This window comes from Citrus clementina, unplaced genomic scaffold, assembly GCF_000493195.1.
Source record: "Citrus clementina cultivar Clemenules unplaced genomic scaffold, Citrus_clementina_v1.0 scaffold_2, whole genome shotgun sequence".
Lineage (NCBI taxonomy): Eukaryota > Viridiplantae > Streptophyta > Magnoliopsida > Sapindales > Rutaceae > Citrus > Citrus x clementina.
This window is the reverse complement of record NW_006262688.1, coordinates 33,213,197-33,234,765: the sequence shown is the minus strand read 5'-3', so window position 1 is coordinate 33,234,765 and position 21,569 is coordinate 33,213,197. Positions and strand designations below refer to the sequence as shown.

Below are 21,569 nucleotides of genomic sequence, written 5' to 3'. Positions count from 1 at the left end.
TATTTATTATTAATTAAATAAATTATATAAATATAAATTAAAATTAAAAAATAATTTAAATATTAAAAATAAGAAACATAGGTTTTGGTTTGAATAAAAAAATTAATAATAAAATATTTTTTATATTTTTTATTATAATAAATATATATATTATTTTTAAGATAAAATATCAAATAAATAACTCATTTACCCCTCGTTTTTCTTAAATTTTTCATATAAGAAATTATTAATTGTTAAAAAAATAATAGGGATAAGTGGTATATATCAATTTTCATAAGGGATAAATTGACAATCTCCCTTATGAAAACTCAAATTCATTGGAACATTAATACATCATTTAAGTGAGAAAAAAAATTATATATCTTGCAGCAAAAAAAAGGTATAAAGGAAATCCAATTTTAAGTTTTAATTAAGTGTGCTAAACTTGTTGCGTTGCTTCTTTTTTTTTTTTCAAAAGTGTTGCGTTGCTATATATATGTAAGAGTTTGATTTTTTTTTTTTTAATGGAGCTTGTATTACACATAAATAACATGCTACAAAATTTTAACTTTAAAGTTAAAATATCATATGGACTATATCATTTACAGCTAATCCACGAGCTCAATAAAATACTTATTTTTGGTTAACGCAAGGTAAAAATACTATTTGTTCCCGTCTAATAATATATGAAATTCACATCAAACGTTCCTCATCCCTACTTCCTGCCACCACACCTTCTAAGTCATCATCATGTATCTAGGGTTGGCAATTTATCGAATCAGGGTTAGGTCAAGTCAGGTCAGGCTAAGCCTGAGCCCAACCTTATAACACAATTAAAGAGCCCTAACCCTATAAAAATCCTATTGTTTCACCTTCGGGTCGGGCTTGACCCAACCCTAAAAGGGTTAGGTTCGGGCTCTAAAAAAGCCCGAGCCCTACCAAATTTTTTATATTTAAATAATTTAAATTTAAAATCCCTAATATGTTAAAATTTAAAAAACTTTGAAACTTATTTAAAGTAACATAAATATAAAAATTGCTCTACTCAACGTCTTAACCATAAATTATATAAATAACCAAATATAAAAAAAAGTTCATCAATTAACACGCAATTTAATTCCACAATCTAACCAAAGAGTTCATCAATTTAACAAATAAAATAAAAACACACAACTGAATACTATAAAGTCCACAATTTAAACAATGAGTTCATTAGTTCATTGGTTTAATAAAAGCTACAATTCATAACCCAACATTAAAAAAAAAACTACAATTCAAACTCCAAATTTTGCAGGCCACGTTCTTCTTCATCCATAAATTCCTCTATGGTAAAAATTTTACATTTAAGAATTTTACCTATAAAAAAAAGAAAAAAAAGTTTGAAAACAATTTAAGTATATAAAATTATTACTAAATTAGGGTCAGGGTCGGGTCGTTTCGGGTCATATAAAGCCTTAACCCTAACCCTAATTTTATCGGACCTTTATTTTTTAAACCCTAACCCTATTTTTTACCCTTAAATTCGGGGCAAAGCCCTCAAAAATCGGGTCGGGCTAATCGGGCCAAAAATCAGGTCGGGCTTTTTTGCCATCTCTACATGTATCATTCAATTTCTCAACCTTTATTTTGGAGTTGTTTGGTAACGTGGATAAGGACAACTGTAGTTAGGGCCTATTTAAAATTACAGTTTGAAAATCTAAAAATGATTTTAAAAAATTAAAAGTTAATTTTAATATTTAATAATTTTTTTAGAAATTATCTTTACTAAAATCACTACATCCTACAACATATCTTGAAAAGTATGGAAGAAGTAGATATTGGAGCTTTGATTTCGAGAATCATTTTTACACTTAATATAATTTCATATATATCATTATAAATAAATAAATAAAATTATATGCATTAATTAGAAAATAAAATCACAATTCTAAAGAGATTATTATTGTTGCAAATTGTATTGAGATAATAAAAAAATAAAATTAATAATATAAAATATTAATTATAATTATCAACTATTATATATAGGTACAATAAAAAAATAGTTTATATATGTTTGTAAATGTATAAATAAATTTGATTTAATATTATATTCAATTCAATCATTTATAGCATTACACAACAGTTTAATAATAAGATTTATCAAATACATTTTATTACTTTTAAAACTCACAGCACTATTAAAAATAAATTTTAATAAATACTTAATTAATTTTTTTATAACTGATTATTTCTATAATACAGTTAACAATAATGACAATTATTTTAAAAATGATAACATTACCACCTGAACAGAAAATAGATGGTCCAATAGTCCATTCTGGGCTCATTCATGTTTGTTTTTGTCTGGGCCTACAAAACCAAATCCATCTTAAGAAAGGAAAAGAGTACAAGGACTGCTATCTGGCCCCCGTCTTTTACCTCATAAGCACCAACTGAAACCCATAAGCCTATTTGACAAATTAATGCTGTTTGATTCGCAGCGTATGGTCCACGGTCTAAACGAATTTAAATATTTTTAAAATATCAATTAAAAATAGACATGTATATATTACGTAAGAATATTTTTATTTTAATAAAGTGATGATAAATTAATAAATAAAAATATTAATTTTTAATATATTAAATTTATACTTTTTTTAATTTTAAGAGTTATATATGTCCATACATTAAATTAAAGATCAGCTCATCACTTTGATTAGATCTGTGTAAGCAACACCGCGCAAGTCATTCATTATTCATTATCCCATCTTCGCATGCTGTCGCAGGGTAATACCTCAGTGACTAAAAATACCCCTTACCTCCCGTTGATATCGTCACCGTCATTAAAGCGTGCCACCAGTGAGAAAAAAGAAATTCAAAAATAAAAAAATCTAATCTAACGCTGAATTTCATTTACAACGGAAAAAATCGCGATCAGCTGAAGCTTGAGGCTTTAACCCAACCAAAAACACAAAAACTCTCGCCTTTGTCAACAAAACCATCAACATCTTCTCCTTCTTTTCTCTTCTTTTCTATTCTATTCTATTCACTAATCGGCTCGCAATTCTCAGATATCTTGTAATTTCCCAAAGTACCCTTTCTATTTTCAAATGCGAAATTCAAAATCTTTTTCAAATTAGAGAAACGACAACGCCGCGGCGGCATCAAGATTTGAAACATGATCGTTAGGACCTACGGACGCCGCAACCGAGGGCTAACAAGGACGTATTCTGACTCGTTTAACACCGACGACGACGTTTCGGACGATCCCTTCGGAGATACTTTTTCTCTTTCCCAAGATACCCCTCAAGATTTATATAGTTTCCCCTTTCCGTCCTCTCAAGATCAAGAATCCTCCTCTTTCTGGTCATCCCAAGAAAACAACTCTGTTCCAACTTTGGCCCCTCCGCCAAGACCCAATTTTTCTAATTCGGAAAGCGGAGTCGTTTGTAAGTCAAAGAAGCAAAAGAAGGAGGGATATTTTGGGCAATTAATTCCCCCGACTTCGACGCTGATGGAGGCGCAGGAGTTTGGAGAGATGATGGAACACGTGGATGAAGTGAATTTCGCCATTGATGGGTTAAAGAAAGGGTCTCAAGTGAGGATCAGAAGGGCTAGTTTGTTGTCTTTGCTCTCTATTTGTGGCACCGCTCAGCAAAGAAGACTTCTAAGGACTGAAGGGTATGTGGGTTTTCAACAATTATTGTTTTGAATCTCGCAAAGTTTTCATTTTTATTTCATTTCTGTAGATGTGTGGAAATATGTTATTTCTTTTTTTTTTTAAAAAAAAAATAGCTTGCTGGGTTTTCGATCTTGAGTAGATCTTTAATTTTTCTAGACTGATTGATTTTGGATTTTAAGTTTAATTATTGAATTAGGAGTTCTATTGTTTAAAATGTTGGAAATTGTCGAACTTTGGGATGAGGGATATGAGTCTTAAGGTTTCAATATCATCCTCAAGGCTTTCTTGGGCTAGTGAGTCCTAATAAAAGATAAAAAGTTTTCATTGGAAGTCAAGCTTTCTTTATATGTTAGTTGTTGAAATTGTGAGGATGAATTTTCCACATTTTAAATTTGCTTGATTGGTTTCTGATATTGGTGGTTTGTGCAAGGATGTTTCTGAAACATTGCTGTTAAGAAAAGGTTGAGAAGGGCTGTTTCATTGACATCTTTTCCTGTTTAAGTAGTTTTTCTTCTTCTTTTTTTCAGCTTTTCATTGTATTTTACTCTACAGCATGATTAATTTACTAAAGCTTGCCTTTTGTACTGCAAAAATCAGAATTGTCTTGGCAAACTTTCTAATTCTTTACATAAAATTTGAAACATTTTTCCAGCTTGGCGAAGACAATTGTTGATGCTGTTTTGGGTCTCAGCTTTGATGATTCACCCAGCAACCTGGCTGCTGCTGCACTTTTTTATGTTTTGACCAGTGATGTAAGTTATTCAGACAGCAAAGTTGTAATTCTCTTTGTTAATGAAGATCTGTGTGATTTGAACCACCCCTAAGCTTTTGTCTACTAGTAACTGAATTTGAATAGGCTTGTCAGAGGAAATGAATCATTCTTTTGTATAAATTTGGATTGCTGCTGTAATATTGTTAAGGCTGTGCCAAAATTTTACTGTCTCAGGGTCAAGATGATCACCTCTTGGAGTCACAGAACTGCATTTGTTTTCTAATAAAATTGTTGAAGCCAGTCATCAGTACTGCTTCTAAAGACAAATCACAGAGAATAGGTTCTAAGCTTTTGGCCTTACGGAAGGATGCTGACATCATACGAGATGCAACTAAAATTTCAGATTCAAGTACTTCTGCCATTTTTTCCAAGGTTCAGGAAATCCTTGTGAGTTGCAAGGAAATGAAGTCAAGCTGTGGAGGTGATGATGGAATAACAAGGCCAGAGTTAAGCCCGAAATGGATAGCTTTGTTAACCATGGAGAAGGCATGCTTATCTAAAATTTCTCTTGAAGGTATTTTGTGGTGTGATCCCTTGTGCTATCTATGTGACGAGTTGGTTTAGTAGGGAATGTCATCTTTATTTAATCAAATTTTTTATCATTTATACATTAAGTGCGTGTCAAATGGCTTTGGCTTTTGTAGCTTTTTTGTAGTTGCGACTGAATCATAAATTTCATTTGCTTAGAACTGCAAAAATTGTCTTTCCTTGATTAACCTTTATTGCTCACTTGCTTCCCAAAAAATTGATGTCTTTTGTGTTATATGTGGCTTTTTATTTCTATTATGTTTTTACTTCTTTGCAAATTCTAATGGTTAGTGAGCCTTGCTGATTATCATAGTTATTTGGAGAGAAGGAACAAAACTTCCCTGGACTGTGTTCCAGTTTTCTCATTAATTATGCATTGTGTTCAGCGTTGGCTGATTATTGATAAGTTAGTAAATAAGATTTTGGGATGCTAGTAAATTTAGTTCATATTAGGTCCTCAAATTGTATATTACCCCATGTGGTGTAATAGCTTTCTCGGACTTCAGGGCCCTAGATTGGATAATTTCTATATATATATATATATATAGAGAGAGAGAGAGAGAGAGAGAGAGAGGGAGGGAGAGGGGGAGTCATTTTCTAATAAGGGATCCCTTATTAAAGTAAGGGATAATCTAAAAACAACCAAAAGACTCACTCTAATACAGTGTATTTTGTCTTGTAGTGTATTAGAGTGTGTGTTTTTCTTGCCTCTCAGCTTATCCCATACTTTAATAACTTAAGGGATCCCCCCTCATGGGTGTGTATGCTAAAATGCGGGTTTCATTGTGCATGGAGCTAAAAGACCAGAAAAATACAGATTTCATTGCACTATTTTTTGTCTTTGTAGTGTCTGATAGTCCATGTTTTATTTTTTTTATTGTTTTTTTAACTTCGTTAGCATGAAATCCGCATTCTAACATTCGCATCTGAGAAGCTCTCTCTCTCTCTCTCTATAAATATATATATATATTAGAGTGTTTTTCTATATATGTATATATTAGTGTTTTTTTGCCTGTTAGTGCATTAAAATTTGTGCCTTTTTGTCTGTTAGTGGCATCTTTACTTTGTTAAAATAACGATGTTCTCACTAAAGGATTATTATTAATATTATATATTATACACACACATTCATATATATTACATGTATGAGTGTCTGAGTTTTACATGTATGTAGTTACAAGTCAACTGAAAAATGCACTTTATTGTCATTTTTTATCTTTCTGTTTCTAGCTTTGTGATCTTTCATTTTTTTTAATTTAATTTTTGGGTCAATTGCATCTGATCAGACACCACTGGCACCATGAGGAAGACTGGGGGCAACTTCAAGGAAAAACTAAGAGAGTTGGGAGGACTTGATGCGGTCTTTGAGGTCATCATGAACTGTTATTCTGTTATGGAGGTGTGAGCCTGTATGTTTGTTTTATTGCATTGTATGTTTTTTTATTACATCTGAAGTGTAATGAGAAGGAGATAGAGGGCCATCTGCTATCCCTGTGCCTTTTGCAAATTTACTTGTCATTTTAGCAGGGCAGCCATTGTTATTCATCTTCCGCGAATATTGATGATGTGCGACAGTTATCTGACTATCCCCACACACCTGTCTGTTTTTTATTTTAGTTTTCGACTTCCTATATTCAACATCAGTAGATATACATAAAAAGACATTCAATGATTGCTCAATATTTCATTCATTTTTTCAATTAATCATCATCTTTGTCATCACTTTCTGTGTAAACACGGATCTGATTTCTGAATTATTGGAAGTTTTTGCCGTTGGTTTTGATTAATCATAATCTTTATCTCCTTTTTTACCGTTTCCTTCGGCTTTTCCTTTTCTTATTTATTATAATTTGATTGTTGTTTGAAGAAGGACATCTAAAGGAATGGATCAATTGTGTTGCAGGGTTGGCTACATCTCAATACACCTATTCAGGATTCGAAACATGACTCCAATAGACATAGCCTTGTATTGCTTTTAAAATGTTTGAAAATCATGGAAAATTCTACTTTCCTGAGTAAAGATAATCAGGTAAAACTTCCCCTACCTCTTCTTTTCCAAGACCATAAACTGCCAGCATCATTTAACTCTTAATCTTCCATCTTTTATTCATTGTTTTTGGATTTTGTGATATAGAGTCATTTGCTTGGCATGAGAGGTCACTTGGATTCACAGAAATCCCAGCTTTCTTTTGTGTCAATCGTTATAGGCGCCATCAAGATTCTGTCAGGTAATTAGTTTTCCAAAGGATTATTTCTAACATCATTTTTTTTGCATTTTTTCCTCTTTCTTTTGTTATGCAGAGAGCACTTAGTTTTTAAATTAGAAATGTGTTTTAGGATTACTCATTGGAAGTTGACAATTGCTTTTCTTATACTTCCAACTCAATATGCGTTCGACGAACAATTTGAAAAGCGGTTGTTAATGATTAACTTACTTTTTTGGCTATTTCAAGAAGTGGCTAACTAACATCTTTAAAATAAAGGTGAAATAATTTAATTGACCACTTACTTGATCTCTTCAAAGGCACCTATTATCTTTGTTGATTTAGCAAAAAGACTTGCTAGTATATGTGATGTGTTCTAAATGTATACTGCACAAACATATACATGTATACTCTTAAAAAAAATGGTTTTTACATGTATTATGTAGCTTTTGTTCATCAAACAGCCAGAACACTTTGAAAGTATAGACTAACCAATTCATGGACATTCCTTCGAGACTCACAACACCCTTAAAACATTATTTATATTATTCAGTTGCTTTAAAACTGGTCCTTGATGATGACTGATTTCCATTTGGTTTCTAGATCTTCACCTACGTAGAAGTTCATCCTCCTCTGCTGATGAAAAATCACACAATATTTTTGAGGGGAATGGGACTAGTAATGCATCTGAATTGGCTTTAGATGCTGAGTGCAAAGGTATGTGTTTGTCCTTTTACAATACAATACATGGCAGCCTCTCTTTCTTTCCTTCCTTATCCAACTTATGTTATTCTTTTTAAATTTGCAGCTGACAAGCATGATGTTATATTCATCAGCTCTGAATCCAATTCTGAAAAGAGCTTGGATATGTCTGAGAACAATCCGTGGTCGTTTACTGACCGTTTGGGTCATTCTGAATCCAATTCTGAAACAACCACTACATCCGTGAATGATAATTGCTGTCTAAATTTGAGATCCCGTTCTTCCTTTTCCAGTTCATGCAGTCAGACATTAAGGAGTTCGAAGGGTGGAACACTTTTAAGTACTAATGGTTTGAGGTCAAACTTTTGTCTTTTGGAGAGAACAAACAGTAGAAAAGATGAGAAGTATGCCTCTTCATTTTCCAGTTCGTATAGTGAACCATTAAGGAGTTCCATGAGTGGAACACCTTTAACTGCTAATGGTTCAAGGTCAAACTTCTGTCACTTAGAGAGATCAAACAGTAGAAAAGATGAGAAGTGTGGACTTTTAGAGGATAGTGAAGATCCTTACGCATTTGATGAAGATGCATTTGAGCCCTCAAAGTGGGACTTGCTATCTGGGAAACAAAAAAAATCTCGAACTAAAAGAAGTGGAGTTAAGTATCGAGATGTTGAAGATGGGTGTCAATATGAAATGATCATGAGCCAACAAGAATCAAACAATGGAGAAAATTGTCAAAGGCAGTTGAATAACAGGGAAAATCACCAGGTATCAAGTAGTGGGGAATATCATTTTTCTCATGAAAGCTCTTGTGCTCATGCTGATGACTCAGAGAACTCTACCCTTTTTGCTGATTGCCTTCTTACAGCTGTCAAGGTATTTTCAAGATATAAAATATTCACATCTTGTGAGCTTGTGTAGTTATTGGTTTGCCTCTACAACAGTGCCGAGAACGTTCTTGCTTTGCCATTGCTGGATTGTTGTATGCCCAATGGGCTATCTTTATTGTGCAGGTTTGTTAGCTTGATTAACATGTGGGTATTAACTTGTGGGCAGGTTTTAATGAATTTAACGAATGACAACCCCATTGGCTGCCAGCAAATAGCTGCATATGGAGGCCTGGAGACGATGTCTTTGTTGATTGCCAGCCACTTCCGCTCATTCAGCTCATCTGTGTCTCCTTCCAGAGATGGTTTTGAGTCTGACCATAAGGACGATAAACCCTTGACTGATCAAGAGTTGGATTTTCTTGTTGCTATATTGGGCCTGCTTGTGAACTTGGTAGAGAAGGATGAAGATAACAGGTTAATATTCCCTCTTAATATATTTCCTCATACTGCATTGTAGTTTGTATGATGCTGTTGGCACCTGCCACCTGGCGCATTGAGTTATGGGTCTGTTTTTTTTTTTCTAACCTGAAGTTATTTTCGTAAACTTTATGCCAATCTTACTTCTTGCTAGCATTTAATTTATCTTAATATTCTAAATTTTAATTTTCATATTGAGAGCTGTGGATTTAAGGTTAAAATAGAGGAGCTTTTTGTGCATTATTTTCTATTATTTTTCCTAGTTACACCAAAGACCAATATTCTGCTTATATCACCAAAATCTTTGTACTTCTGGAAGGGCTATGAGATGCTACCTGGGGTCACAATGGTTTTTAAGGTTTGAGTTTTTTCAGTTTGTAAAAATCTAGTTGATTGTATATGCGCCAATTTCCTACATATATAAGCATCCTTATTTAGCAAAGTAGGTGTAGTGCTAGTCAACCTTATAACACTTAATGAACTGCCTTGCTCAACATTGAGATTGATCCTTCAATTTGCCAGAATCTTTGCCAGACTGCTCCTTAGATTCTGATTCAACTGGTTTAAATAGATAATCTGAGCCTGTGATGCCTTACATAACTATAATTGCTTGTGCATAAAAAAGAGCCTTTTTTTTTTAATATTTAAACTTACAGTAAGGTTATTGCAGATCACGGCTTGCAGCAGCCAGAATCTCATTACCTAATTCAGAGGGGTTCGAAGAAGAGAGTCACAGAGATGTAATTCAACTACTATGTTCCATCTTTCTTGCTAATCAAGGGGCAGGTGATCCAGCTGGGGAAGGAACTGCAGAGCCCTTGGTGAGTGATTTGTATTTTCATTGAGCACAGTGACGTAAATTAGGTTATAAAGGGTTGTAACAGAGGACTATATGAAAATCTTCTGACGGTTGCACAATCTGTTTTTAAGTAAAATTTCTACTGAATCTTTCTATCATGCTTTTGGTTTGTTGGCTATTATTTTTAGCTAAAAGGTCTAATTGAACGAAAATAGCATTTTAATTTCTTACTATCACGTTGGGGTAATTAATCATAAGTAACATTGTCTAAATTCTGCATCATATTGCATTCTACAGAATGATGAGGCAGCATTACTAGAAGGGGAGAAAGAAGCTGAGATGATGATTGTGGAAGCTTATGCGGCCTTGCTGCTTGCCTTTCTTTCAACTGAAAGGTGCCTATTTTTCCTTTCTTTTCTTTTTTTTCCCCATTCGGGTTGAATTTACTGAAATTAATAATCTTTTTATATTTATACATATTAACAGCATGAGTACCCGCGCTGCAATTGCGGAATGTCTCCCAAATCACAACTTGGGAATTCTGGTACCAGTGCTGGAGAGATTTGTGGTATGTACGCTGTAATTGAACTTCTAGAATTCCACTATAAATTAAATTGTTTGCAGATCAAATCAATCTATTTGGTTTGCCTTAGAAAAATTGTTTAATTTTCTTCATCTTGTTCATCTCTTCAGGCATTTCATCTGACACTAAATATGATCTCGCCTGAGACTCATAAAGCTGTGAGTGAAGTGATTGAATCATGTAGGGTGCCATGAGAAATCAAAAAATGGAGATTTTTGTACAGCCTCAGCCTTCCTCTTAGATAGCTGTTTGTTTTTACACACTGCTAGCCCATGGCCGTGGGATTGCTTCCGTATTAAACTGACCATAAGTCTATGTTAGTCTGATTGACCTTTGCTTGGCTTTTCCACCTAGATATTTTTTTGTTTTGGACTTTCGGTCCTCTGGTTTTTTTTTTCCATTCTTTGTAGCTGTTTTTGCATCATCTCGATGTAGGCTGGGATGCATGTATATGAAAATGATAGCAGAATTAATTAATTTTTTTTGCTCTTAAATGTGTATTGTCTATATAATCAACCATTGTAATGAACTTTCATTTTTCATGTTTTATATGAAATATAATGATCAAGCTTGTTTGTCCATGAAATCCATGTCTTCAGTTCTAACAATCAAATCTCTTTGACATCTCATCACTATCAAAAACTATAAGCTCGCTCTCTATTTGAATCAAGATGAAGAGAATGTCGTTGTATTTGAAAAATTGAAAGGCAAGAAGTGAAGCCATTTCTTAAGAACTCAGGAACATTCAACCCTTGGGATATGCGTAGGTTTCTTAATTTTGACCAACCGCCTGATTGATGACTCTGATGCTGGGCTCATTCACCTGACCTGGCAATTGCTCCTGAACCTAAATCAAATGTGTTCCATCGGCTAAGAATTTGATCTCAAAATCACTGGCATACTCGCACTGTGCCGCCTGTTACGTACTCTTCAATCCTTGGAAAATTTTGAGGAACTAGTCTTTGCCACCCACCATTAGTAGCATTTGAACTTTCAACTTTTGGGATGCTGACTGTGCACACGGTGTGAAGCAATAGAAAATTATAGCTGAGGCCCAAGCACAACTTCAAGCAAAACTGATTAGTGATATTAGAATTTTCCTTTTTCTTTTCTTATCTTGTATAAGGCAAGCTTGGTTTTGAGCTGTTTACAAACCCAGTCCATGGGAGCTGATTACTGCTTGCTCAATTAATTTAGTGCAGCATGTGAGCTTCTTACTCTGAGTTAAATAGCTTTCAAGGCTGCCCTTAAATTTGTCCAAAATAGTACACTTTATAGCATCTGAAATATCCATTACACGCCCACCTACAGTCTACAGAGGTAGAGTATACTTTGCCCGATATAAATGACACAGACACACTGATTATTCAAGTACATGGATGTATTTCTAAAGGACTCAACACACTGGAGTCTTTGTGAACTCATGGACATACGCACTTCATGCAAGCCTTGGGAATCATACATGTTTGTTGAGGAAGGTGAGGACTAGCTGGTTCACCTCTTCTGGTGATTGCTCTTGAACAAAATGGCTTCCTTCAGACAAGCGTATGATCTCCAAATTGGGAACAAAGTCCTTTACCTTGCCACTTCTTATGTAGTCCTCAATCCCAGGAAATTTGAGGAAGTAATCTTTTTCACCCAATATCAGTAGTGCTGGAACTTTAACCGTTAGTTCTGGTAAGCTGAACTTTTCATGGATTGACCTACAAAATAACAAAATCAAGTGAAATTGTAGCGGCCCTAAAACCGAGCTAACTTGGTGAGGAACAAGACTCTTTATCCAATGCCACCATTATTCTTAAATGTGAAACAAATGAACAACTAATGTGCCATGGTTGGGAACAATGAGCAGCTAACAGACCTACAGGACAATCACAGTAGATTTCAACAGTGAAAGCAAAACTTTGAAATGCTATAGAATATAAGAATATACCTATATGGAACTTGCAATGCAGTTCGAAATCCAGACTTCTCGTACAAAGCTCCATAAGTAGCAAGATCTTCCTCTGTGAGCCAAGGTGGAAGAGGAGTAGAAGCATCCACCAAATCCATGATCTCCTTGTTTTCAGGTGCTATTGGTATTTCACTTCTGGAGAAAAGAATGTAAATGTTTCTCACCACAGTCTTGGCATCATAGCGACCAAAATCAGCTTCTGCTCGTCCAGGTTCCTGATCAAATGCCAAAACATTTTCTTTAAAGAAAAAAAAGAGTCATTTTGTTTCTCTAATTCTGTGTAATTAAAAGCAAAAAACCCCGGTGCATACCTGCCATCTCGATATGTAGAAGCCTTCAGGAAGGGATTTGTGAAATTCAGCAGGACCTGGAGGTATAAACGGCACTCCTAATGTAATAACACCGGAGACCCTCTCTGGGTGTAGAAGTGCAAACAAGTAGGCAGGCCGGGCTCCAAAATCTTTTGCAACAAGAAAAACCTATACATGCATGCTCATTGTCATTGAAAGAAAGACAGAATCAGTAATAATCAACAGTTAATCTACGTAAATAAAGCACATTTCTTTTGCGCCATACAAGGGCAGATGGAAATACACAGTCTTCTGAACTAAGGAACATCCTAGTCCCGCCCAATCAATTTGTAAAAATGGAAACTAATGATACACCCTGATGTTGAGCAGAAACATTTCGGTAAATTTATCATTAAGAAACAATTAAATTTAATGCTAATTACCTTGTTAATTCCGAGGTGATCTAAAGTGGCGAGGAGATCATTAGTGATGTCTTTAAAGGAGGCCTTTTCGGGTTCAGCAGGTGGGTCAGAGAGGCCGTAGCCTCTGTAATCAGGCGCAATAGCCCTGAAGCCACCAGCGGCTACAGCCACCATCTGATGGCGCCAAGAGTACCATATCTCGGGGAACCCATGCAAAAACACCACGACATTTGGACCTGCAGATGTCGTCACACACAGAAATGAACGGTGTTTGATTAAAACTTATTTAGGTGGGTGCACGATTAGGATTAAGGAAAGCGGGATCGGTGACTGGCAAACCTGTTCCTGTCTCGGCGACGTGAAGGTTCAGGCCTTGTACTTTGATGTACTTGTGCTCAATTTTGTCCATTTTTGGAGAGCAAATCCTGCGCACTGCTGTTTATGTTAAGGTTTATGAAGACAAAGAGTATGGGTAATGATGACTCTTGCGCATATGAAGATGGATGATAAGAGAGATTCGTTTCAGAGTTTCGAAGTCGACAAGTCCAGTGAGTTTTGTCCTTGTCTCGAACATTTATGAGGTAATATCCCATTCGGTATTTATAATTTGAGATTAATGCTCCTTTAATCCGTATTTTAAAAGAAATGAAGTTGTTTACACCCATAAAATTATTTTAAACTCTCTAATTTTAATAAATTATTTTATTAAAAAAATATTCATTATATGAATTACTAATAAGTGTTCTTTCTTTTAAACTTACATAATACAATTATTGTGAATATTCACTGTTTAATATATAATTTTCTTGCCGTAAATCTTAAAAATTTTAAATCCAATCTCTTAACAATAATCAGTTAAACACGGAGCAAATCAATTCTTAATATATTGTGAATACATTTTTGCTTTTTGATTTTAAAAAAAAATCTTTTTTTAATAGTTTTCTCCTTCTTTTTCTTTGTCTTCTTCTACTTCGTCCTTTTTTTCGATCTTCTTCTTTTTCTTCGTCTACTTCTTCTTCTTCTTCTTTTGTTTTTCTTTTTTTTCAAATTATTTGGTTAAAAAATTGGGGTGTAATAAATCACTTTTAATTGACAAAAGTTAATAACTAAAATTTATGTTAAAGAATTTGTTTAGAACATAATTTGATTCCATTGTTATATATACTAAAATTGTTATTAATTCATTTTGGATGTACCAAATAATTTGATTGGTGTTTTGAATAAATTAGTTTAGTTAGTTTAATTAAGGTCTTTTTTTGGCATTTTAATGAGTGTAGAAAGTAAAACTTAATCTTTTTAGATTTAGTGCATGAGTGTACATAGTGATAGAATATTCAGAATAATTTTTAAAGCGTAAATAACTCTACCCTTTTAAAAAAGTACCTTAAAATATCCTTATTGTTAAATTAGCAACATCCCTATTACTATTTTTTGTTTCTCTTTGTTTACTTTTATAATAAGAACCTTTTACATTATTATTTTTTTACACATTAACAAAGAGAAAAAATTACCAATCAATATCAACCTCTATGAATAATATGATTTTATTATATTTACTCTAATAATCTTGACCAAAAAAGTAAAATACCATATGAACTTCATTAGATAATTTCATGGCTTTGCAGCCTCTCGCTTGCTTTTGTTCAAGTGTGGGATTGCCATGGGGTAAGCGCAACCCACAAAAGCATTAACTTGTCAAGATTAATAACAAGGGCATAATTCGATGAATCCATTTCCATAAATTTGACAAAAGCATTAATCGGGTCGTGCTAAGAAAGATTGCATATCACAATAAACTTCATTTATGCAAAATGTGATGAAAACCAACAAATATATATAATAGTAATAATAATTAATTACATAGAAAGAGTAGCGAAGGAAAGTTGAATTTGAAAAGTATAAGAAGAGAAAAAAGAGACCATATTGACTTAATTGGTCTCTTAAGAGAAGATTAATTTAGTTAATCAGCCCTTAACTAAATTATGAAAAAAAATACTTACCAAACCCATTTACTTAATAGACAAACTTAAAAGGTTCAAATATTTATATTTTACTTTCCAAGCTCATTTTAATACTAAACATACACTTATTGTACATGTATTAAATTACAACGATTTATGCAACTTCTTCTTTTACAGGTTTTACAACCCTTTCTCCTTCTCTATGCAACTGTTCTCCCATGGCTTTATATCTCTATGCTCTTTCCATGTTTTATATGCCAGTCTTCCTTCCAATTCCAGACATACTACAATAAAATTAAAATTGCTAAAAACATAGAGAAGACTAGGAAAAGCATAATAGATAATAAAATAATGTTTTTAATCACATGAACACAATAAAATTCATGCCCTTAACGATTTTCTCTCATAGCTCTTTTCTTTTTGTGTATTTATGTATGTATACACACACACACATATACATATATATACAAGAAAGACTATGTACACAGAGAGAATTTAAAGCCCAAATTCAAAGAAGATTACCTAGAAAATAAATTATTGGCCACTTGCAACTTTACCAATATAAAACAACTTCGCATAATCTTGAGTTCTAGAAGAGATGGATTAAAGAGGGAGTATGAATTTTTTTTTTCATATTTTGTCCATAATAATAATTTACCGTATGGACATTTAAGTAATAAAAAAATTTATCAAAAATTGTGGTCTAATGAGTACTTCAGAGTTCAGATGGATCAAGTAAAAACGGTATTGTATGATTGACACATGATAACACTATTTTATTACTATAAAGTATAAACTGCTTTGACTTTTGTTTTTTTCCTTCACCAATAATTTCAAAATACTGTAACTTTTACATAAAAATTTGCACAGAAAGTTTGTATCTATAGCATAGAAGCCATTTGGCCTTAAAACAAGGTATCCTTTACTAATATATTGTTCATGGCATCTGAAAAGATCATATTAATCACATGCCAAATTAAGTCACATACATTCACCACTACTAAATAAAACACAGAGAGCGATTGTTCAAGCAACATAGACTAGACATAATTCTAGAGGACTCGCATAATCTCCAGCAAACCCTTAAGACATACAGCAAGAAAGCCTTGGCTGGCAATCAAACATGTTTGTTGAGAAAGGTGAGGATTAGCTGGTTCACTTCTTCTGGTGATTGCTCTTGAACAAAATGGCTCCCTTCAGGCAAATGTATGATCTCCAAATTGGGCACAAGGTCTTTTGCTTTGCCGCTTCTTATGTAGTCCTCAATCCCTGGAAATTTGAGGAAATAGTCTTTGTCCCCCATTATCAGTAATGCTGGAACTTTAACTGCTGTCACTTCTGGTGTGCTGAAGTTTTCACGAAGGGTCCTATAACAAAAAATTGCAAAATCAAGTGACACTGTTTTTCAGCCTCAAATTCAATTTTAATTTGATCATATGGATTGATGTCCTTATTTGATAAGTATTCTACAACTTAATCCTGTTCAAGGATTGAGGCTTCACCTATATGGAACTTGCAATGCAGTTCGAAATCCAGATTTCTCATACAAGGCTCCATAAGCTGCGAGATCTTCCTCCGTGAACCAAGGCGGCAGAGGAGTTGAATCACTCACCAAATCCATGATCTCTTTGTTTTCAGGTGCTATGGGTATTTCACTTCTGGAGAAGAGTATGTAAATGTTCCTTACAACTGTCTTGGCATCAAGGCGGCCAAAATCAGCTTCTGCTCGTCCAGGTTCCTAATTAAGTTGAGCATCAAATTTACAAAGCAGATTCAATTAAAGAGTCACATTAATTAAGTCTTAACTAATTAGCAATGAAGCTGCAAGCACAGCATATATATTACACCTGCCATCTTGCTATGTAAAAACCTTCAGGAAGGTATTTGTGGAATTCAATCGGACCTGGAGGTAAAATTGGCACTCCCAAGGTAATTACCCCAGAGACCCTCTCTTGGTGTTGAATTGCAAACATGTATGCAGTCAGAGCTCCAAAATCTTTTGCAACAAGAAAAACCTATACAATATATGTAGAGAGCCAAAATCATTAACAACCGCTAAATAATCTTAAATATATAAAGCCATCTCTTTTGCTAAATACATTAGGCCTGAAGCATCAATATATGGTTCTACCACAAAGGTAGGCATATGTATATATATATCTCCCTCTCCCTCTCCCTCTTCTATAGTAGCTATATAGTTTTTACTAAAGGGCACATGGAAATGAATAAACTACAAAATATGAAAAATCCTACCCCAATGTGACGGAGATTAGAACCTCAGACCTTTCTTTTGTAACGCTCCAAGAGCAATTGCCAGTTGAACCAACTAAACTACTGTTTTCACTTTTAAATCAAACGTATAAACTATTGAAATTAGTAATGAAACATATCCTAATATTGAACATAGAGGCTGGCTGGGAAAGATAAATAGTAACCTTAGCTAGTCCGAGATGATCCAAAATGGCGAGGAGATCATCTACCATGTCCTGAAAAGAGGTTTTTTCAGGTTCAGCAGGTGGGTCGGAGAGGCCGTACCCTCTGCAATCAGGAGCAATGGCCCTGAAGCCAGAAGTGGCCACACCCACCATCTGATGCCGCCACGAGTACCATATCTCAGGGAATCCATGCAAGAACACCACCACATGTGCATCTGCATCTGCATGAATGTTAATTTGATTAAGAATTGTGTGTGTGTGTGTGTGTGTGTGTGTGTGTGTGTTGTTAGGTAGCGGCAGCCTGGGTGCATGATAAAGTGATGACTGAAAAACCTGCTCCGGCCTCGGCGATGTGAAGGTTCAGGCCTTGTACTCTGATGAACTTGTGCTCAATTTGATCCATTTTTCCGCAAGCAGTTAATGTTTCTGTGTTTTTAGGTACCCGATCTCTTCTATGAAGGCAAAGAGCGGTGAGTGAGTGAGAGTATCTTTTCACAAGTCGATAATGTCACTGTCTTCTGCTTTCCAGTCATCAGGACAATTTTTCTATATCTTTTATTTTGACTGAACTTAGGATGGCAACTTAAGGGCTGGGAAGGCCCAAGTTATTAACAGCAGATCCAAGTCCGTCTATATTTAGATGGGCCAGGTTTGAGCCTAAAGTTCATAGGTCCGGGCCGGGTCTGGGCTCAGATATTTTTTAAAAAAATAAAATTTTAATAGAATTTAAAATAGAAAAAAAATAAAGGAACACTTAAATTAAATATGATTAATTGATTATACAATACATAATAGGTTAATAATTAAATACACAAAATTTAAAATATAAAATATATAAAATTTAAAATATAATGCCCATAATATATAAAAATAAAAAAATTTATTTATAAAATATATTTTTCCCATGAGTCTATATCCAGGCCCATCTATTATAGGTTTTTAAATTTTCAACCCATGATTAGGCTCATTCATTGCAGGCTGGGTCTAAAGTCTGCAAGCTTTAACGAGCCCTTTATGGGCCGGGCCAAGCCCAGACTTTTTTGTCATCTCTAACTAAATTATTTGAAATTTCATTAATTTTTAACAATAGAGGTATTTTATTTATGGAAACGTGCGGTTTTCGTAATACCCACATCCTAGATTGATTCAATCTTTAATGATGCATGAGTTAATGAAAAGAAAAATCTCTAAATTTATACTTTAAGTTATAATGACCAAAAATTTTCGTTTAGTTTTTATATTTTGACTTAAGTGTTTGTTTAATCCTTAGATTTTTAAAAAGTATTAAAATACCCTTACAATTAAATATGTTATATTTTTACAATGATATCCTTCCAAAAATATCTTTTAATATCAATTGATTTTTCTATAGAATATTTAATTAGCAATTTGACTAATAATTATTTATTAGTAAATTAACTAATAAGTATCAGTGTAAGAACTAGTATTTTTAGACATGTGCAACAATCTTACTAATAATTATTTATAAATTAATTAATATCAATCAATTGAAAGTAATGTTTTATATTCTTATAACAATCCTACTAATAATTATTTTAATAAAAAAAATAATTTACCAAATTGATCTTAAAAGTAAAATAATAATATAAAAGTTGTGCAAATATTTTATATTACTTTTCAGGTAAATTTAATAAATTATTATTATTTTCCTTTTTGTTAACATTTCCAATCATTTTATTATAAGGGTATTATTATAAATGAAAAGAAAACATAAGAGTAGGAATTTAACATGTTTAACAGTATGAGCGTCTTGAGATATTATTTAAATATAGAGACTAAACGAACACTTAACTCAAAATATAGTAATTAAACAAATATTTTTCCTATATTTAATAAGAAAATATATAGATTCATACTATATAATTAGAGAGTCAGTTTTGATACCAAAATATACATGTTCACTGATATTTGCAATCAGATATATACATGAGACTTACATTATTATATTTTTATTCTATGAATTACATGCCCAGCCAAATATACCTCAATGGAGAGGGATGTCTCTATTCCACTCGTATTTCGTAAATGAGAAAGATATTATAAGTAATCTCCACACAATTATAATTAATTGAGGGAGTTTGAGTCCGTGCGGACTCGAGCCATTGCCTTTAAAGTCAAGCCCACCAGACCACAAGCCCAAGTGGCAATTTCTAGCGTAGTCTTGAATGTTAGGGGAGTCTTATTTTGTTGGCAAGCTGAAAAAATGAAAACCATATTATGGCCATTTTATTCTATACTCATCTCAATTATCGCTCACGTCTTTAACAAAAAAATTTTTACTTTGACAAACAGAAAATACAATAGTATTAAATATGATTAAATTAGATTTAATCAAATCGAGTTGAATTAGATATTTTTGAATGAATAGGACATAAATTTGATTTTTTTTTTGCAAATTCGATTTAAATTTTATTTAACTTTTATTAGAATTATTATTTTAAATAAATAAGCCAGTTACAACTAGTCTTCTTCTACTTTCTTCTATTTCTTTTTTATTTAATAACAAGAAGAAAGAAATTAAAAATAAATTAATGTAGCAAGACTTTTGGTATCAACGGTGGTCACATCACATTCGAATACGATTGTTTGCAAAAAGGTTCGTATACGTATTAATTACTAAACAATATGATTCTAATCGCGTTTATCTGGCATATATATATATATATATATATATATTAAAGTGACGGTCGATTTCGTGATTTAAGTATGTAGATTATTTAAATTAATTTAAAACATTATCTGCATGGGAATTAAATTTGAAAAGTCAACAAATTGTTACAAAATGTATCCTCGTTGGATTTGGATCCAAACAGGTCCCAACTCTTTATTATTTTCTGCCAATCATGAATATATAATAATATAAGGTTAAGATTTAATTAATTTTATATTTTTATTCAATAACTATTAATTATTTCTTTTTAAGAAGCTAGCAAACGAGTGAGTTTATCACTAAATCTATATTATCCGCCGAATTTGATTGGCGACAACCCAAATTCCAATGGCAGTTTATAATGAGTTTTGCTCTGGTTGGTTCGTACATCCGCAAGAACTTTTATATTGTTGTTAAAATGAACAAAAGTTTGTGCAGGCATCTAATTGAGACTGCATTTTCAGATTCATAATTCAAATGCTTCCATTTTAAAAATGAGTTGGGGAGAATTTATATTAAAATATCAACAATAGAAGACTTTAATAAAACTATCATTTATTTCTTGTTTTAATCTTTTTTTTTCAGTTAAACCTCAAAAGAGGTAAAACAATGTTTCTAATTGATTCCTTCATTTATAGCGTGGTATATGGATTCTGATATTTTTTTTTTAAATGGTTTTACTTTGATTATTTTGCTTTTCTCCTTTTTATTTTTCTTCCGTTGAACAAAACTTTATTTTTGCATGAAATTAAATAACAAAGATTGAGAAGTTTTATTTATGGATCTTGTTAAGTTACAACTTATGTAACTTACAGTCCATACAAAACTCATGTGAATCTCATTATCTGTTCATTATTGTTTGTATGCTTTAAATGGACTATAAGTTATAGCCGATTGTAACTTAACATTTTCTTTTATTTATTAGAATGAAATGAAATCCATTCAAGTTATAACAAAGCTAAGAAGTAATTGATTACCACCAAGAAAAGTTTACGTGAAGATTATGGTCATGAGATCATCCTCTTTGAAAAGTCAAGAACTATTTCAATAAGTTAAATGCTACTTGCAATAGAAGATTCTCACAATTTAGAGATAAAATATGCAAAACATCAATTCTGTCCTCTATCAATTTCAAGGTCAATAATACCCATCAATCCCTCTCCATGAATTAATTAATATAAGAGAATTTTGTTCCAGAAACTAATTAAGAGATTAAGAAAGCATTGAAGAGGGGACACTTGAATGTTCGTAATGACGTCCCAATAATTGATGTGCTTTTACAAACAAGTCATTTTATTTTA

The 21,569-nt window shown here is 32.9% G+C and overlaps 3 protein-coding genes across 4 annotated transcripts; 1 reads left to right on the top strand and 2 right to left on the bottom strand.

The window, feature by feature from the left end:
- The first annotated feature begins 2,674 nt into the window (after window positions 1-2,674).
- On the top strand, window positions 2,675-11,112 carry LOC18053537. The gene is made up of 13 exons (XM_006449238.2): window positions 2,675-3,639; window positions 4,293-4,392; window positions 4,587-4,926; window positions 6,227-6,339; window positions 6,844-6,969; window positions 7,075-7,168; window positions 7,748-7,861; window positions 7,953-8,722; window positions 8,903-9,150; window positions 9,824-9,974; window positions 10,250-10,347; window positions 10,439-10,520; window positions 10,646-11,112. Exons 1-13 carry the CDS (start codon window positions 3,137-3,139, stop codon window positions 10,727-10,729), a joined length of 2,823 nt encoding a protein of 940 aa, XP_006449301.1. The 5' UTR covers window positions 2,675-3,136; the 3' UTR covers window positions 10,730-11,112.
- A 675-nt stretch (window positions 11,113-11,787) lies between these two features.
- LOC18053536 (bifunctional epoxide hydrolase 2) lies at window positions 11,788-13,774 on the bottom strand. The gene is made up of 5 exons (XM_006449237.2): window positions 13,541-13,774; window positions 13,223-13,437; window positions 12,801-12,968; window positions 12,469-12,704; window positions 11,788-12,238 (listed from the first exon to the last, which is right to left on the bottom strand). Exons 1-5 carry the CDS (start codon window positions 13,608-13,610, stop codon window positions 11,992-11,994), a joined length of 936 nt encoding a protein of 311 aa, XP_006449300.1. The 5' UTR covers window positions 13,611-13,774; the 3' UTR covers window positions 11,788-11,991.
- A 2,277-nt stretch (window positions 13,775-16,051) lies between these two features.
- Window positions 16,052-18,120, bottom strand: LOC18053335 (epoxide hydrolase A). 2 transcript variants are annotated; one of them, XM_006449236.2, is made up of 5 exons: window positions 17,931-18,120; window positions 17,598-17,818; window positions 17,010-17,177; window positions 16,665-16,900; window positions 16,052-16,529 (listed from the first exon to the last, which is right to left on the bottom strand). In XM_006449236.2, exons 1-5 carry the CDS (start codon window positions 17,998-18,000, stop codon window positions 16,280-16,282), a joined length of 945 nt encoding a protein of 314 aa, XP_006449299.1. In that variant the 5' UTR covers window positions 18,001-18,120; the 3' UTR covers window positions 16,052-16,279. The 2 variants fall into 2 exon arrangements, with proteins under 2 accessions (XP_006449299.1, XP_006449298.1); XM_006449235.2 differs by having other exon boundaries at window positions 17,598-17,812.
- Window positions 18,121-21,569: the final 3,449 nt, after the last annotated feature.

Excerpts from the sequence above, each read along its gene's own strand:
- LOC18053537 (XM_006449238.2), top strand. The coding sequence starts at position 3,137 with ATGATCGTTAGGACCTACGGACGCCGCAACCGAGGGCTAACAAGGACG. Across the intron at positions 4,927-6,226 it reads ATCTAAAATTTCTCTTGAAG|ACACCACTGGCACCATGAGG; the intron begins GTATTTTGTGGT and ends GCATCTGATCAG. Across the intron at positions 9,151-9,823 it reads GAGAAGGATGAAGATAACAG|ATCACGGCTTGCAGCAGCCA; the intron begins GTTAATATTCCC and ends AGGTTATTGCAG.
- LOC18053536 (XM_006449237.2), bottom strand. The coding sequence starts at position 13,610 with ATGGACAAAATTGAGCACAAGTACATCAAAGTACAAGGCCTGAACCTT. Across the intron at positions 12,969-13,222 it reads ATCACCTCGGAATTAACAAG|GTTTTTCTTGTTGCAAAAGA; the intron begins GTAATTAGCATT and ends ATGCATGTATAG. Across the intron at positions 12,239-12,468 it reads GCATTGCAAGTTCCATATAG|GTCAATCCATGAAAAGTTCA; the intron begins GTATATTCTTAT and ends GTTATTTTGTAG.
- LOC18053335 (XM_006449236.2), bottom strand. The coding sequence starts at position 18,000 with ATGGATCAAATTGAGCACAAGTTCATCAGAGTACAAGGCCTGAACCTT. Across the intron at positions 17,819-17,930 it reads CATCGCCGAGGCCGGAGCAG|ATGCAGATGCACATGTGGTG; the intron begins GTTTTTCAGTCA and ends ACATTCATGCAG. Across the intron at positions 16,901-17,009 it reads TTTACATAGCAAGATGGCAG|GAACCTGGACGAGCAGAAGC; the intron begins GTGTAATATATA and ends CAACTTAATTAG.